The sequence below is a fragment of the Mesoplodon mirus genome (genome assembly GCF_964341445.2).
Source record: "Mesoplodon mirus genome assembly, chromosome: 7".
Lineage (NCBI taxonomy): Eukaryota > Metazoa > Chordata > Mammalia > Artiodactyla > Ziphiidae > Mesoplodon > Mesoplodon mirus.
In genome coordinates this window covers 130,951,436-130,969,712 of record NC_138983.1, presented here as the reverse complement: position 1 = coordinate 130,969,712, position 18,277 = coordinate 130,951,436, and the positions used below count along the sequence as shown (strand labels likewise).

Genomic DNA, 18,277 nt, shown 5'->3' with positions numbered 1-18,277 from the left:
TTCTCTCCAAAACTACCCTATGAGATACAAATATTGTCCCCATTTTACAATTGAGAACAATAGAGCTTAGAGGGATTAAACAAAATTTCCACGGTCATACAGCTAGTATGCAGCAGTGATGGAGCCAGATCTCTAATCTCAGTCTGTTTGACTCTAAACCCTGTTCTATTTTCAACTGGTTATGTATACTGCCCTCATCATCTTGAAGTGTATGTGTGTGTGTGTGTGTGTGTGTGTGTGTGTTCATATTCCAAAGTTAAAACTTTAAAACATCCTTTCTGGTTCTAGTTATTACAGGTCATGGTATGAATTTATAAATCCTCCAATGAGAAGAATTGGGGAGATTGTGCTCTTAAATCAAGGGCGATAGTTTCAAGTTCCATTCCAGATGAGAAATAAGCAGCATCTATTATTGCTTTACTTGTCTATTTTTCAAAGATAATGTGGTTGGAATGAAGAGAGTATGGACACTGGGGTCAGATAAACCTGAGTTCAAATCCTAATATACAAACCTGAATGATCTTGAGCTCATGAGTCTACCTAAGTGATCTTCTGTTTCTTTGTATGTAGTAAGGAAGAGTTGTGATACTCAGATGAGAAAGCAGAGCAAAATATATGATGTATAATATAAATGCAAGAAATTCACCTCATTATCCCTAGTGCCATCATTGAAATTGCTAAAAAACATTCTTCAAAGACTTTAAGTGATTAAATCGATATTATTCTTAATTTATGGATGAGAGTGAGGTGTGTGATCAACTTTGAAATCACGTATAGTTTATATGAAAATAAAGACTTGCAGAACTTTTACTAAGGAATAAAAGTTTCATGTCCCTTATAGGCAAATATCAATTAAAAACAACTATGTTCTAATTTGGGTCCAGTAACTTATGGAGAAAAGCTAAAATCATAATAAAAATAATGTAGTGAATTTTGATTTGAACATTTTGGTGTTGAAGTAAAATAATTCTTTTTTCTTTTATATTTTAATTTTAAAATGACTTTTGAATAAATATTACATTTATATGATTCTTACTCAAAAGATACAAAAAGGGCATTTAGGGAAAAACCTGCTTCCCATCAAGTCCCCAGGACCTCAGTCCCTAAAGGCAACTAATGCTATGAGTTTCTTTTGTACCTTTCCAGAGGTATATATAGAATATGTAATCAAATTTGTATAGTTTCCCCCATCCTTCCCCCTTTAAAACAAATGTTAGCATACTTTGCTCTTTTCACTTAAAAATACATCCTAGAGCTCCTTTTGTTCTGGGTTTGTGTAATTTAGCCATGATGTGCAAATCATATCTGTCGGATAAATTACGATGTGCATTTGTAATTTTGATATATATTACCAACTTGTTCTCAATAGAGATTGTACAAATTTGCATTCTTTGCAACAATATATGAGAGTGATTCTTTCCCCCACAGCTTTGCCAACAGAGTAGGCAATTAGATTAAAATTTTTTTTTATTCGACAGGTTAATGATGTCTCAGTGTAATCTTTTATTAGTCTTATTTTTAGTATTATTGTTAGCATCTTTTAAAATGCTTAACAGCCATTTATTTATATTTTCTTTTTGGTGAACTCTTTCAATCCTTTGCCCATTTTTAAATTGTACTCTTGATTTTTTTTTATTGATTTGTAGGAACTTTTTATATATAAGTAATTATCCTTGTGTCTGGGATATGAGTTGCAAATACTTTCTCCCAGTTTATTGTTTGTCTTTTTCCTTTGCTTATGATAACTTTTGCCATGCAGAAGTTTTAAAAATTAGTTAATTTTTTAATCAATGTTTTCTTCTCTGACTTCCAGGTTTTTATGTTATACACAGGTTATCTACCATCTTGGTCATTGTAAGACAAATTCAATATTATTCTCTTATAGTTACAACATTTGTACCTCCCATTTTTTTGGTCCACTAACTTGATTGCATTACCAATGAGAGTTTAAAGAATAAATATCATAAATATCAATCTGTTTCATGAACAGTATTCTCAAACAAAATATAAACGGCCCAGCATTTTAACAAAACATACCAAATATTTAGTTCCATGTACATAGTCCTTTTGGGAAATGTTTACAAATTTCTATACCCAATAATAGAGTTTGAAAGGGTCTTACAATCTCTAACATTAGAAATTCACATTGTATTACGGTAGCAACTCATGAACTTTTATTTTTAAAACTATGCATCTAATTTTGTATTGTTTAAAGTACATTATGCTAGTAGGTGCTAAATTTAAAATCTGACATAGAATTTGAATAGTTTGGAATGGGAGAAAAGAATACTTAAAAGGCATTTTGTTAGCTTATTGGGTTTTTTCCTCTGGTAATACACTTGGCTACTCTTCTAGGGATTCAGTGAGGAAATGGTGGAATACTAATAAGAAACCTATTCAAACCTCATTCTTATTCTACTATATGCCTCTTAGAGTATTAAGAAATGATAGGTAATCTCTCGTATTTCAAACCTTTAACTTCAGGTGTTTTTTTTCTGTCACTTTTTGAAGCATGTTTTGAATTGAGATGCCAAAGGCAGCATAGAAAACTTAAAGAAAGAAACAAAATGAAAGTTTTTAACTCTTCAGACTGACCTTGTCCTGAACGAGCAAACTGGATAGAGTTAGTCCTCCTTATGTTAGGAATATTGTGATTTGAATACCCTATCCTTGAATGTGTTCTCATAGAATTCACATCCTAATTTTCAGTGTAAAAGCATTATTTGAAGATGCATTTGCAGGAAGCATTCACTGACTCCTGTTCTTTTTCTAGGCATGTCATCCACTTTGGTAGTGCTTAAAATAAAGTACTCAGATAGAAGGTAAGTTGAAACAGACAACAAGCAATATAATACAAAATGTTATGAGTAAAGTGTGTTACTCAGATCCTTCTAAAATACATTTCTCCCTTTATTTTGAAGGCCGCGGTATAGGTACCTTGGCTAATGGAATCAGTCTCTTCCTTTGATCATCAATAGGGTTATCTTTTCGGGAAACTAAGTCCCAGCTCAGAAGACAGTTTTAGATGAGGCTGACATGAAAGAGAGAAGGCCTGTTTAATTATCAGCTCCCTGAAAAACATGTATTTTCTCTCTTTAAATTAATAATTCTTCAGACGAAACCAAAAACGGGAGCTCAATCAGGTCTTGTGGGTTGGGTGGGGGGAAATTTATTTGATCCTTAACTTTTGCTCAGAGCAGTGAACGGGATCTGATTTTACGTGTCTGCCTGGCATACGGTTATAGCCTGCTGGCTCCGGGTGATCAATTTCAGTCAAATGAGAATGAAAAATAAATGTAATGTGAGTGCATTTATTTAATCTCCTAAAGCTTGGGGAAAGCTTGTTAAGACGGGTAGTGAGTACCCTGGAAGATAGTAGTTGCTCAATGAATGTTCACAATAATAGAATATAGTGGATAGATGAAGCGCAAGTATTGAGAGTGTGCTAGGCTGGCTTCAGCAACTGCTTTCCATTTCTTTTTGTGTGTGTGTGTGTGTGTGTGTGTTTTTTTTGTTTTTTTTTTTTTTTTTCGGTACGCGGGCCTCTCACTGTTGTGGCCTCTCCCGTTGCGGAGCACAGGCTTCGGACGCTCAGGCTCAGCGGCCATGGCTCACGGGCCCAGCCGCTTCGCGGCATGTGGGATCTTCCCGGACCGGGGCACAAACCCGCGTCCCCTGCATCGGCAGGCGGACTCTCAACCACTGCGCCACCAGGGAAGCCCTGCTTTCCATTTCTTAAAAATTTACTTATTTATTTTTGGCTGCGTTGGGTTTTCTTGCTGCGCGCTGGCTTTCTCTAGTTGAGGCGAGCAGGAGCTGCTCTTCATTGCAGTGTGCGTGCTTCTCATTGCGGTGGCTTCTCTTGTTGCGGAGCATGGGCTCTAGGTGCGCGGGCTCAGTAGTTGTGGCTCGCGGGCTCTAGGCGTGGGGGCTCAGTAGTTGTGGCACACGGGCTTAGTTGCTCAGCATGTGGGATCTTCGCGGACCAGGGCTCAAACCCATGTCCCCTGCATTGGCAGTCGGATTTTTAACCACTGTGCCACCAGGGAAGTCCCTGCTTTTCATTTTCTATGTGTGTCTACCTACATTGGAAAAGGGTAAAAGGAATTATGGCAATTTACTAGACACATGCTGTCCAATAGGTAACCATTTGCCATATGTGGTTATTGAGCGCTTGAAATGTGGCTAGTCTGAACTCCTGAACTGAGATGTGCAGTAAATGTAAAATACACGGTGGATTTTGAAGATTTAGTATAAAAAAAGGAATGCAAAAAAATCTCAGTGATACTTATATTGATTATATGTTGAATAATAATATTTTTGATATATTGGGGTTAAGTGAAATACATTAGTATTTCACCTGTTTCTTCCTACTTTTTAAATGTGACTAGTAGAAAATTTTAAATGACTTATGTGGCTTGCTTTATATTTTTATTAGACATCGTTGGTCTAGACTTTAGAGATAATCTAGGCAATGAAATATTTCTGCTTTTAAGGGGCGAACTGTTTGCAAGCTATATGAAAATATGCCATTTACTCCTTACCTGGGCTGGCGGGACTGGAGGGAAGAGGGAGGCCTGCTGGCTCTGGAATGCCTCTTCCTTTTACCCTAAGATTTACCCGAATTGAATCTCAAGACGGGGCTGGGCACCTTGGGGGCCTCCTTCACCCCACCGGGGAAGAAGAATGGGCCAGGCCAGAGCGCCAGCATCATAGAGAAACGTGCCAGCTTTCTTCACCTCGCGAGTTCCCCGAGGGTCTGGGTCGTAACTCAGAGGAATGTGAGGCCGGGACCCGAAAGGAACTTCTCCAGGACAAGCGTGCACAGCCTGCCCCTTGCGCTGTGCTCAGGCCCCATAGCCCCCTTGGCGAGCTCAGCTGGGATTATCTGAATGCGCTGGGATAAGGGGTTCTCCTTAATGGACAAGGGTGGCGACCGAGGAATCCCTGTCTCTGCCCCACTTCCGATCCCCCAGTTCCTGCCTCCGCGCCCCTAGGGGCCTGCATTAGTGCGGACGGCGGGTCGCACTCTCTCAGCCACGGAGCTTGGTTTCCCAGCATCGCTGAAAGGGGAGAGGGAAGGAAAACTCCTGCAGTCCTGGAAGTCCTTCCACTTCCCAGAGATGTCCAGTTTCCTCCCTCCGTCTCTCACTTCCTAGGTTCCCACTGGGGCGGAGGCGGAGGCTGGAGAGCCGGACTCCCGAGGGAAAGGCTCCCTCGGCAGCGCTGGGCTCTTGGGCAGGCGGGTCCTGGCATGATGCAGAAGTAGAGAAAGGGGAGCATGGGCAGTCGGCCCCTCCTCCCGCGCATCTTGGCCAGCGAGCAGGGCCTGGGCAGATAGCCTTAGCTTTGGGGGACAGCAGGGAATGTGAAATAAAAGTATATGAAATAAGGGGGAGGGTAAGGACTGAGCAGGCTGTCTACCCCGCCCCTTCCCTTCCCTCCTCGGATCCCTCGGACACTCTGGGAGACATGTAAGAATGAATTCTGAGAAAGGGTTTGCAGCGCCTTGGCTCCAAGGTAACTGCTACCCAAAGGCGTTGTTTTTTACTGCCCCTGGTCCCAAGGGACATTCAGTAATCTTGTCATTTCTGTTTCTGAGGCAGAAGTTAGTCCCTGCCCCCAGAGTGAAGCTAAAATCCCACCCCCAAGGCTGGGTGCAAATCTGTGCTCGGTCTGTGTAGGGATGGAGTGTAAGCTCGCGCCGGCTTGGGAAGGCTCTTTACAGAGGCTACTTCTGCTTGTAAACCCGCCATGCCCTCGATAGCCTCTAATCCTTAGGAGACAGGATGCCTCGGTTTCCACTCACAGGAAAGAGTAAGCGCTCTCTGGCAGCAGGGTGGATGTGGGTCAAGTGTGGACGGTCCCCTCTTCACGTGTCTCCTTGGTCTTCCTTTGGTCCTGCCGGAGATGACTGGACCAGGGCTAAGGACCAAGCAGCGACTCCTGGAAGTCGTCTATGTTCCCTCTCCGTGGCCACCTGCTTTCCGGTCTTCAGTTCTTACAATTATAAACTTTAAAAAGATCACATTTCACACTCCAGGACAAAGAGTTCTGACTTGGTTGAGAGGCTTACTTGCCAAGAGCTTATTTTAAAGTTATTTCCCCCTCTTCCTCCTTCTTCTCGCTCTCCTCGTCTGTTTACCATTTACCAGTGCATCCGTATGGAATACGACGCTCCCACTTCTTGGAGCTCTGTAGTTTGGGGCCTAATTGATTCTGGTAATTAATTTGTTCTACCTGCTAGATCAGATGGAAATCCTACCCGTGCGCCCAAGGATTAGCACTTGGCTTCCTAACACCTCCTCTAATTATCTAATAGCATGGGTTGTGAGGACTCAGTCTCTATTAAAACACTTTTACTATTAGCAGTGGTGATTGGAACTGTGATGATGACTAGATTTCAACAAATTAGAGCTTAAAAATGGGGAGATGGAAGAGAAGTGGCTTCTTTTAATTTCCCTGAGTTTAACATCAATAATTAGAGCAATTTTCAGAGATGCGAGCTGAAATTACCCCTGCTGTGCTGTAGATGATCACCTTAATTTTAGCAAATTGACTCCAGGGAAATAAATGTGACAGATTTGAAAAAGACAAACATTAGAAAACAAAAGATTGGGAAAGAGGAAAATGAAAAGAAAGGCTGCAAAAGGGAAAGGGAAACAAAAACACAGTACGATTATTGGGGGGCGCTAGGGCTGAAAAGGATAGTATAGCAGAAATAGCAGCCTATGTGAGCGGAATGAGGAGAAAGTAATGGAAATTTGAGAGGAGGTGGAGGCTGGCATTTAAGAGGTAGTTCTGGACATATTTACACAGACCAAATTACTTGACTAATGTAGGTATAACTTTCCTCACACCACCCTCTAAAACTGAGGTAGAGAATGTTACGATCATCATCAACATTGTATTTATTTACCTCGACAATCCAGTCACCCCTCAGTCATCAACTTAAGTTGGGTCTAGCAGATTTGGACTCTCTCCTCACTTCTCCTCTTCCCACTCTGCTATCATTTCTCTAAAGTTTTAAAGCCCAGGCCCCAGTGCTGAAATAAGTGCTTTATTCCTGTTGCTTCGGGGCCCTTTAAATGCCTTCTGCTCTCTAAAGAGGAGTTTGTCTGAGGGTAGAGACTTTATCTCTTTCGTTTTCTTTAAAAAACGGCCGGGAGCTAGGCAGCTGCTGCCGTGGCGGGCAGAAACTGAGGTCGAGAAACCTGGTAGGAGCAAGAACCCGGTCCGCTCGGCTCCACTCTCCCCGGGCCTGGCCGGTCGTATTCAGCACCGCGGACAGCTCCCCTCCCCGCCCCGCCCCGCGCCCACCGCACCCTCCCCTCTGCCTCTGGCAGCCTTGCCATTGGCTCTCCCGGCTCCCCTCTCCAAGCTGCCAATTCTCCTACACTTAGACCCAACCTACCCAAGAGCTTATCTCCTTGCCTCTCCAGCGCTGGGGGTAGCCCAGGCCGGGGAGAGAGCATCAGGGATCCGAGCCTCGAGGGTGGTTGGCTCTCGACCAGGCGTGCTGAGACGCTGCCTGCTTCCTACTCGCCGTCCCCGGCCCTCGCCCTGTGGCAGGCGCTCGGTCCAAGATGAATCTCAACTTCACCTCCCCTCTACACCCGGCGTCATCTCAGAGGCCCACGTCCTTCTTCATCGAGGACATCCTGCTGCACAAGCCCAAGCCGCTAAGGGAGGTGGCCTCTGACCACTTCACCAGCTCTCTGGCCTCCCGGGTGCCTCTGCTAGACTATGGCTACCCCCTCATGCCCACACCCACCCTCCTGGCCCCTCACCCCCATCACCCTCTACATAAGGGAGACCACCACCACCCTTATTTCCTCACCACCGCGGGTAAGTAACAGGGGTCTCAAGGTATGGGGAGAGAGAGAGAGCATGTCTTCCAGCATAGACCCTAAGCCTGTGACAGACGAGAGGAAAGGCCAGAGCTGGCTGGGCCTGGCTTGGCTGGGCCTCCTTCCCTAAGTGACAGTGGAAGGTTGGGGATATGACCGAGAACACAGGGAGCTCCCCTGAGGCATGCCAATCCAGGGTAGTAACTCGTGGTCACTCCTCACTTTTTATAATGGAGGAAACGTGCCGAGCCAAGAAGTAGCTGTAGATTTTGGCGATATTCTTGATGGGCAGTGTTCAGTTTCCCTTCTCTTGGTCTTCCGGGCCACTTTGGTCCATCTCTCAGTCCCCATCCCTACCTCTCCCACTCTGAGGGAGACCCCTGACTATCCCACCCCATGGAAAGGAACTCAACTTTCCAGCGCAGAAGCTCAAAAGGCTCCAGTGGGGCCAGCTCTCTCCTCACAGGCGCTGAGCATTTGCAGGTAGACACTGCAGGGGTTTGGAAGTGAAGGAGGGTTTTGGGATATTCTGAGGACTGAAGGTTTGGGCTGGCCCGAATAAGGGAGAGAAGGTAAGAAAAAAAGAGGGAGAGACGCAGCTGCGCATTAACCCTCTTTACTCCCAACATCTAGCATTGAATTCACAATCTTGGGCTGGGCTGCCCTCCTTTGCCCCTGTTGCTGATACCTCTGGAGCCCAGAGCCAAAGTATTTTGATTTCCCAGGCATGGCAAAGAGCGGGGACCAGCAAAGTCTGGTTGGGACAGGGAGATGCGGGGAAATACCCAGGGTTTTTTTGTGCCTCTCTCTGAAAGGCCACATTCACGCTTTCTTTTCCGGCATCTTCATTCCAGACAGAATCGAATAATTCGTTGAGTCCAGATGCAGAGCGCAGCCAGAAAAACAACCCTAGTTGGGGTGGGGGCTGCACAGACGTGAGCCAGTTTGTGAAATGTGGGCGCTGGAATCCACGACAAAAGCTAAAGCGTTTGTGAAGCGGTAAAACCCAGACTTCGGGGCACTGGGTTGGAGGGGCAATTGTAAAGCCTGCGTCCAAGTCCGCTTCTCTGCTTTGGCTTCACCGCCGGCCAGAGACAGTCTCTTTTGCGCTGCACCCATGTTCCCGAAGGCAAATAGTAGTGGCCAAAGCCAGAGATACCGGAACTACTAGTTTTCTGTTTTTGCTGTTCCCCCCTGGGATCAGCCGATATTGATGTCTGCGGCGGTTGGTCCGCTTGGTGCATCTCAGACATGGTAAAGCTTGCGAAGGTCAGGAAAGACACGAGAAGTCTCCCGCGGCCCGGGAAAAGAGCTTCAATCCTTCTGCGTGGGGTTGGAGGGTAAGAATGAGAACTAGATTAGAGAGCGGGGTCCCCAGCGCGACCCCGAGACTGATAGGAAACGTGCGAAGCGGCAACTACCCTTCCATTCTCGCTCAGGAGCTTCCCCGCACGTGAGAGTGTTGGCCTGTTCCCTGTGGCCGCAGGCGGGAGAATGGAGGCGGCTCAGGGAAGAGAACGGTGTTTTTTAGTGAGGTTGGGAAGCAGGCTCACGTTCACACTTCTGTCAGCCCCAGGACATCACTGATTGTCGTCAGGGGTCTGGAGGATTGGGGGGAGGGGATGGTGGGGAGGAGGATAGCTGCTGGACCCTCCGACGTTTGCAAGAAAACTTCGGGAGGCGCAGCCGAGGACTATCCAGAAGTTTCTCCAAGAAGACAGTATTTAAGGCCTCCGGATCTATTTTATAATTTTCTTTTCCGTTTTACTTACTGTTTATTGTTTGTGTGTGTAGATGGCCGTTCTGATAAAGATCTCCAAGCGCTATTCTTGTGATTTATTCCCCCTGCCCTGCGATTCCTGGGAGAAGCCCTGGAGAAGCTGTGGGGCGAGGCGGGGACCGGTGGGGGCACGAGGTGGAGCGGGTGCCGGGGACGAGGGTGGGCAGTGGAGCGGGGGTCGCCCGGGGAGGTCGGGCTCTGCCCACTTGACCACTCTTCTCTCCGCAGGGGTGCCTGTCCCGGCGCTGTTCCCGCACCCCCAGCACCCAGAGCTGCCGGGGAAGCACTGCCGCCGCCGCAAAGCTCGCACGGTTTTCTCGGACTCGCAGCTCTCCGGCCTGGAGAAGAGATTCGAGATCCAGCGCTACCTGTCCACGCCCGAGCGGGTGGAGCTGGCCACGGCCCTCAGCCTGTCCGAGACGCAGGTGGGCCGGAGGAGGGGGAGGCCCCATCTCCGCTCGCTCCTCTCCCCCCGACTCCTAACGCCTCTGGACCGGCTGCGGAGTTCTTGAGTGCAACGACCCCGCTCCCCTTTATTCTAGGCTTCTCCGAAGACCCGTAGTAAAAGTACCGACACCTCCAATCTCTTGTCGACTCACCGAAGCAAAATCTCTCGAGCGGGTTCTGGACTCGGAGGAAAAACCCCTCGAGTGATTCTGATGATCACTCCCCGCTTGAGAACTATCATTTCTGTGCCTCCCCACCCATTTCTGATCAGGGCAGTAACCCGGGTCAGACGTAAATCGGTAAGAGATAAGAGGGTTCTTGACCCGAGAGAAGCCCACACAAGATTTTTTTTTCTTCTTTAAACTCTCACAGCCGCGAGTCTTCAGAGCCACCCCTCCCCAGCGCGCGCGCGCGCGCACACACGCACACGCACACACACACAAATATAAGCCTCCTTTCTATTGCCCTGAGTGGAAGAACTGTTTTCATCTTCTACCAGATGCTATTCACCTGCAACCTCAAAATACCTCGCTCCACTCCCTTTCCTTTTCCCTGTACCTGGAAACCCAACTTGCTGTGAAATCATAGCCCTGCCAGGCCCCAGTGATTTTTCTCTCTGATGAGAAGCAGCAAGTCTGCTTCTCATCTTGCTGTCCAGCAGTCTTGCTGGACCAGGTATTTAGATGTCACAGTCAGAGGAACGTATTTTGAACAGAAAGGAAACTTATCCACGCAGCACTTACTATTAGAAATTCTAATTAATAGCAGTATTAGTATTTACTAAACACACCATTTTGAGCCTCATCGTTATTTCAGGACAAGTACTTCTGAGAGCTAGGATGTTTGATTCTCATTCAAGCTAAGACAATAACTTGTGAGCCGTACAGGTGTGACTTAACCCAAGGTTGGGACTGTCACAACTTCTGGATAATTCATCAGTGGATTGCGGTCTATTTTCTTAAACTCCAGCAATCGCTTTTGTCTTAGCTCAATAACCATGGGTCTGAAGGAATGACGTGATTTTCTTTGTTTCTCCCCGGAATCAGGTGAAAACGTGGTTCCAGAATCGGCGGATGAAGCATAAAAAACAGCTGAGGAAAAGTCAAGATGAGCCCAAAGCATCTGATGGGCCCGAGAGCCGTGAGGGCAGCCCCCATGGCCCGAAGGCCGCACCCGCCGAGGCTCGGCTGGACCTGCCCACGGGTCCCTTCGTGCTGACCGAGCCGGAGGACGAGGTGGACATTGGGGACGAGGGGGAGCTGGGCTCAGGGCCGCACGTGCTCTGAGCCGCCGGGCCAGGGAAGGCGGGGAGGACGCAGAGGGGCGGGCCAGGGATATCGGCTCCGGGAAGATAAACACGACACACCTGTTAACCGTCCAACACCTGCGGGGCCTGCGCAGCGCGGCCTCCCGCCCCCTCCCCCGCCCGCCCGCCAGCTCGCAGCGCCCGTGCGGGGGCGAGTGTGCGCCTGCTTGGCTCGTCCGCTCGCCCCGCGTCTTCGGCAGCGCAAACGGGAGCACGGGCTCTTGGCTCCTTAATTCGGTGGGGGACCTCTTCCCCGCCGCGACTGCAGGCCCCTCGGCCCTCGCCCCTCAGCCACCTGTCCCCGCTCCGTTGGCCAGGCTCTCCACCGGACCCCTTGCCCTTCCTTGGGCAGACCGACGGGCTGCAGGTAAGGGACCGGGTGTCTGGGCCCTCCGCTCTGCGGGGATCCGGATCCGGACCTGATCCTTAACACATTCACTCCCGGACAGACTCGGGCGCGGCCCGCCACTAACCTCCCACTCGCCCCCGCCCCCCCATCTCTAACTAATACTAAGGCGACTCCCTCCTTCTCAGGGCGGCGCTTCCATCCTCTAGCGTCACAGTTCCCCTCAAGAGCTCGTGGTTCTGCACCCAGGAACCCTTTTTGAGCTTGTGGTCCCCCAGGCACCCGCGCTCTTTACCCTGGTTCCCTCTCCCTCCGCCCCCGTTCTGAGCGGCGCTCACGCGAGTCGAGACACCTGGGCAGAGCAAACCCACCGAGCAATTTTGCTTCCCGACCTTGTTGCGCGCCAGTCCAGCAACTCTTCCATGTCCCACCGGTTACTGATATTTTAAAAGCGAGTGTTCCTCGGGTTGTGTGTGGAAGTGCTCATTCTCATTGCATTTTAGGGAACTCGGAGTTTTAGCAAAATGAAACCTAAAGGGGAATACGCATCCCCTTACAGGCGTGCAGCTGTTTGGGGACCCTTGAGGTGGGGCAGGAGTCCTCTTGGCCCTGCGCGTTGCCCCCTCCCTTTCCCCTGGGAGGTCTCCTATTCTTTTCCCGGGTTTGCACTCTCTTTAGATAATAAAGGGCTCGCCGGGCAAAACTGGGAACAGACACGAGTTTCCGGGAATCGTTTGTTACCGCGACCTCCTGCGCGCACGCTCCCTCCCCTCCCTCCGCCCTGCGCCGCAGGAAGGAGCAGGGCTAATAACTTTTCCTTAACAGATTCCCGTCTCCCCGTCGCCGATTTTTCTGTTTTTAATCGTTTAATAGTCTAGAGTTCCACCTACGTGAAAAAGGCCTCTGCAAAGAGTATTTTTTGACTCTGAAGTGCTGAAAGGACAGGGATCTCTTGATATTAGGAGTGTGAAGTGATGGTAATGAATTGTGTGACGACACTGCATACCCAGTACACTTATCAAATATAGCAGCCGTGCCAGAGGCGACCTCAGTTTCCCATCTGCCTTTCGCCCTGGTTGTGTATTTAGGTAAAAGAGACCAGGAAGGCTGGAAAAGAGTGTCTGTGGCTAGTACTGACTCCTGGGTTCTAATGACTAATAGTAATTAGGAAAATTACAGAGGGGTGTGAGCCTGGGTTACATTTAATTACACTTTTCGGTTCCTTATTTCTCTAATAAGAGGATGAATCCTAAAGATCCTTCTGGGTCAAAGTTCTATGATTCTATGAATGTAGCAGCAGATTTTTTTTTTTCCAGTAGGCTTGTTTGGGGAAACATTAACTTAAGCAAAGATAAGCGTCAGAGTGAGAACTTTATCCAACCTGCACCATTTAGGAGGCAAAGCTATTGCTTTAAAAACACAAGCATTGTATATACTATTTGGGTTTGGCAAAGTGCTGTCAGTCAACAAGCTGTGAGTCATGGCAAGGATTATTTTTCTCTTCATAGATAAGGAAATAGAGGCTTGGCGAGATGGAAGGACTTACCCATGAAATCAGGACTAGCTAAGAGCCAAAGCAGGACAGAAAATATCTCTTCTGACTCCTTGATCACTTCTTTGCCCAAAACACTTTGCTTTCTTCTGGTAACATGGTTGGCATTTTGCTTCTAACACTTTATAAGGACGCCTCTTGTATCTATTTAGATTGTGTAGCTGTGCTACAAAAGCAAGTCTAGGTTCAGATTTCTCCTCTCTCTCCCTGTTCAGATAATGACAGTACTGTTTTAAAGCAGGAGTTTTTGGCAAATGCTTTGTGAAAGACTTGGTTATAGAAAGAAAGCAATTTGTGAATAAGAATGTTTCTAGTAACTTGGGAGAGAAAGTGGGTCCTGTTACGCAAGGGGAACATCTCAAATACTTCTAATCCCAGGAAGAACAGCTACTAGAAGGGATTTTGGGGGAGAATCTTTGAAGTGAGTAGAAATACTATGTTTTGGGAGAAATAAAAACAATTAAATTAGATGGTTAACACAAACCCCAAAGCACCAGGCATTTCTTTCTTTCTTCTCTTGTCTTCACAAGAAGATGGCAGGGCTTATTCTGGGTCTCAGAGTAGCAGATTAGCTACATGTTAAGACTCTGTCTTGAAAAGGCAGGTAAAGAGGAAACACTGTTAGCATAGGCACAGCTGTGCTTGATCATAGGCAGGATGAATCCTGGGGCTCAGGGAATGGCTGTGTCTTTCATTTATGAGCATCAAACACAAAAAGATGCTCATTCTGCCTCGTCCTTGTCTCCCTCTGTGGCTCTTCCTGAATAGATTAGTTAGGAAGGGAAGAGCTCAGACATGCCGCACCAGCCACACTGACGGTGGCACCATTTTCTCCTCAGACAGTATCCCCTGAAATTGGGGGCAAACAACTCAATAGCCAAGTTCTCCTAGTTTTTCTTTTCTTTTCCCTTTCTTTCTTCCTTTCTTTCTTTTTCAATACACAGGGAGTTAGTGATGATAGTAGAGGAGAGACACAATTTAGTCTCAATTTAATGTAACATGATAGCGCTTTTGGCCTTCAATACTGATCAAAGCCTCCATAGGCTGAAAAGATATTTTGTCTGAATTACCCAGGCTTTTGCCTCAACTCAGTTTCAATCGGTGGCGAAGATCTGACAAAACCATGTTCATTAGGATGTATTAAAGTAAAGAAAGACATACATAGGTCTGATTCTGAAGGGACAAAACCATCTTAAAATAGCCAAGGTGGACAAGTCATCCTACATGTAATCCCAAATGTAGTAAATAATTTGTTCAGTATTTGTTCTCAATGCTGTTTCTGATGGACTTCATTTCATAGCGTCTCAGAGAGGGACTCGATAATATTTCTACTCACATGACATAAGAACACAAGAAATCGACAACATATCATTAAGCCCAGTATTAGCTGATAGTGGCACTAAGAAATGATTAATTGGAATCCATGACACCACTTCAAAAGACAGAGAACTGGCTTTTGTCCATGGATTTGATAACTAGAGATAAAGAGGTGTGAAGGCACAGAGCAAGCAGAATGCTTTCTTCTGCTAAGAGAATCGTGCAATAAACATACTTAGTTGAAGCAGTGACTCCCTGGTCTTATTGAATTGGGCTCAGTGTGTGCAAAAATAATGAAATATTTTATATTTATGTTATATTCTTGGCAGCACATTTTTTTTTGCCTTATAACGAATTTAATCAGTTATACATATGTTTCCATATCCCCTCCCTTTTGCGTCTCCCTCCCACCCTCCCTATCCCACCCCTCCAGGCGGTCACAAAGCACCAAGCTGATCTCCCTGTGCTATGCGGCTGCTTCCCACTAGCTATCTACCTTACGTTTGGTAGTGTATATATGTCCATGCCGCTCTTTCACTTTGTCACAGCTTACCCTTCCCCCTCCCCATATCCTCAAGTCCATTCTCTAGTAGGTCTGTGTCTTTATTCCTGTCTTACCCCTATGTTCTTTTTTTTTTTTTTTTGCGGTATGCGGGCCTCTCACTGCTGTGGCCTCTCCCGTTGCGGAGCACAGGCTCCGGACGCGCAGGCCCAGCGGCCATGGCTCACCGGCCCAGCCGCTCCACGGCATGTGGGATCCTCCCGGACCGGGGCACGAACCCGCGTCCCCTGCATTGGCAGGCGGACTCTCAACCACTGCGCCACCAGGGAAGCCCTACCCCTATGTTCTTCATGACAATTTTTTTTCTTAAATTCCATATATATGTGTTAGCATACAGTATTTGTCTTTCTCTTTCTGACTTACTTCACTCTGTATGACAGACTCTAGGTCTATCCACCTCATTACAAATAGCTCAATTTCATTTCTTTTTATGGCTGAGTAATATTCCATTGTATACATGTGCCACATCTTCTTTATCCATTCATCCGATGATGGACACTTAGGTTGTTTCCATCTCCGGGCTATTGTAAATAGGGCTGCTATGAACATTTTGGTACATGTCTCTTTTTGAATTATGGTTTTCTCGGGGTATATTGGCAGCACATTTTAAAGAGGATATTGACAAACTAAAATTCATCCAGGAATGAATACAGGAACCTAGATAGTAAAAGGTATAGGAAACAGAGGAGTGTGAGCTTTTAAGCTTGGAGAAGCAAGGCTTTAGAGAGGGTTGGGAGAGGAGATTGGCTGTGTTAGTTGTATTTCAATGGCTACAGAGCAATTACGTATCGGGAGGGTATGTCTAGTCTGTCCTGCTAGAGAGGGCAGAACCAGAACCAATGGATGGTTCCAGGCAAGCAGATTTTGGAACAATATTTGAGCAATTTCTATAGGCCAGGTACTGTGTTGTCCATCCATAGAACAGGCTAAGTCCACAAAACACTAAGCACTTTTCACTAGCAAAGTTAGATCAGAAGCTGGAAGGCAAAACATTTAAAATTATTTGTCATCTTACTAAGAATAAGATTTTACTTCATACACTCTAATTTAAATAAATAGACCAGGACTTCCCTGGTGGCGCAGTGGTTAAGGATCCGCCTGCCAATGCAGGGAACACAGGTTCGATCCCTGGTCTGGGAAGATCCCACATGCCGCTGAGCAGCTAAGCCCATGTGCCACAACTACTGAGCCTGTGCTCTAGAGCCCGCGAGCCACAACTACTGAAGCCCACGTGCCTAGAGCCTGTGCTCCACAACAGGAGTAGCCACTGAAGTGAGAAGCCTGCGCACCACAACGAAGAGTAGCCACCACTCACTGCAACTGGAGAAAGCCTGCATGCAGCAATGAAGACCCAACGCAGACAAAAATAAATAAGATCTCACATGCCACGTGGCCCGGCCCCCCCCAAAAAAGATAGAAATCAAAAAAAATAAATTTAAATAAATAAATAAATAAATAGACCTATCACAATTAGAAGAGTTAACGGAAACAAGAAAAAGAAGAAAAGGATATTACTTTATTCGTTAAAGAAGTCCCAAAACCTCATTCTAGAAAGTAAATGAAAACAAGGTGATATCCCACTGAGTTAAGGACAAAGTTATAGTCAGGAAGGAATTGTCAGTGTTAGAAGAGACATTTGACAAAAATCTAAGCCCTTCATTTTATACACGAAGACATTAAGATCTAGATATAATGAATGTCTGGCTAATGTCGCGGCAGAATTAAGACTAGGAGCCAATTTGACTTATCATAGCTCACCACTAATTCATATTATGATAACGGTGGCAGTGGGGCTATTGTCATTGTATCGTGTGGAGGAGAGGATTTTGCAGAGCAATTTTGGATGTAAAAATGTTTTTAATTAGCTGGAAATTATCTAGCAAATTCTTAGATCAATTTATGGAAAACCTTCTAATTAAGAGCAATCTGAAACTTAAATTGACATTCCTAGGAGGTACTGAATCCCTTAGCCCTGTTTTCATCCAAGCCACAGTTGAATAACCACTTGCTGGGATGTTTTCTTTTTTTTCTTTTTTTTTAAATTGAAAATGATGTTTTATTTGAATAAGGCATAAAATAAATTTATACTATTATAATTTATGCCAATCCCTATATTATGCTTACGTTTTATTTTTTTCTTAACTACAGACTTTTGCTGTGTTAATATATGTTGTAAATGATCATAGGATACATTTAACATATAGTGCTGGGATGTTTTAGAAGAGGTTCATGTATCCTCTTGTAGGATGAGCTAGATGATGTCTAAGCTACTTCAAATCCCCCCACTTTTCTCTAAAATTTTTGGCCTAATCTCCTTTAATTACAGACAAAGCAACTGAGAGTCAGAGACTGACTTGCCCAATGTCATACAAGCTATTAATTTGGTGAGTTACAGAATTAATACATGCAGAGGTCAGAGATAATTCCGATAAATATTCAGAAGTGAGATGAAAATTTGAAATGACCCCCATGTTTTCTCTTCATTCAAATTCTCCCTGTTGTATTTTCTGATTTTAATCCCACCTCCCAAAAGTGGGATTTCTCCTTCCCTCTCAGAATTCCTGGTGTGTACATTAGATAACCGTCCCTCCGTGATTTCATTTATAATAATTCTGTGAGCTCTTTCTTATTACTCTCTTTATAATATTATGGAACCACATCTGATTTGGCATCATTGCCACTGGCTAGATGGCTTAGAGACTTCAATTCTAATCTTACTTTAGCTAATGATTACATTATTTCTCTTACTTGGCATCCAAAATATGAGGAGAATACCCTATAAATCAGTTAAGAATGGGGAGGGGATGTGAGATAACAGTTATAAAAGTATATACTGTGATATCTTGGATGAAAAGTGCTAGAGAAAGATGACGAATTACAATATACATCTGAACATATCAGTTTGTTCATTGATACCAAACTTCACAGGACATCAGCTGTAGCAGTATGGTTACCTAAAAGATGAGTATTAGTCTTGTGTGCCTTCACTATCATTACAAAGGGGATATTGTGTCTCTTTCCAAGGAATTTTATTTTTTTTTTATAACTTCATCTTAATTTCTCTTTGTCACTGACCTCCCGTGTGGACTGAGAGGACAAGACAGCCCTGGATGAAAT

General features: G+C 45.7%; 1 protein-coding gene across 1 annotated transcript; it reads left to right on the top strand.

Annotated features, from left to right (window-relative positions):
* Nucleotides 1–7,586: 7,586 nt before the first annotated feature.
* On the top strand, nucleotides 7,587–11,363 carry BSX (brain specific homeobox; the record flags this gene model as incomplete). The annotated part of the gene is made up of 3 exons (XM_082627436.1): nucleotides 7,587–7,848; nucleotides 9,859–10,055; nucleotides 11,124–11,363. The coding sequence occupies 3 exons, from the start codon at nucleotides 7,587–7,589 to the stop codon at nucleotides 11,361–11,363; spliced, it is 699 nt and encodes a 232-aa protein (XP_082483562.1).
* Nucleotides 11,364–18,277: the final 6,914 nt, after the last annotated feature.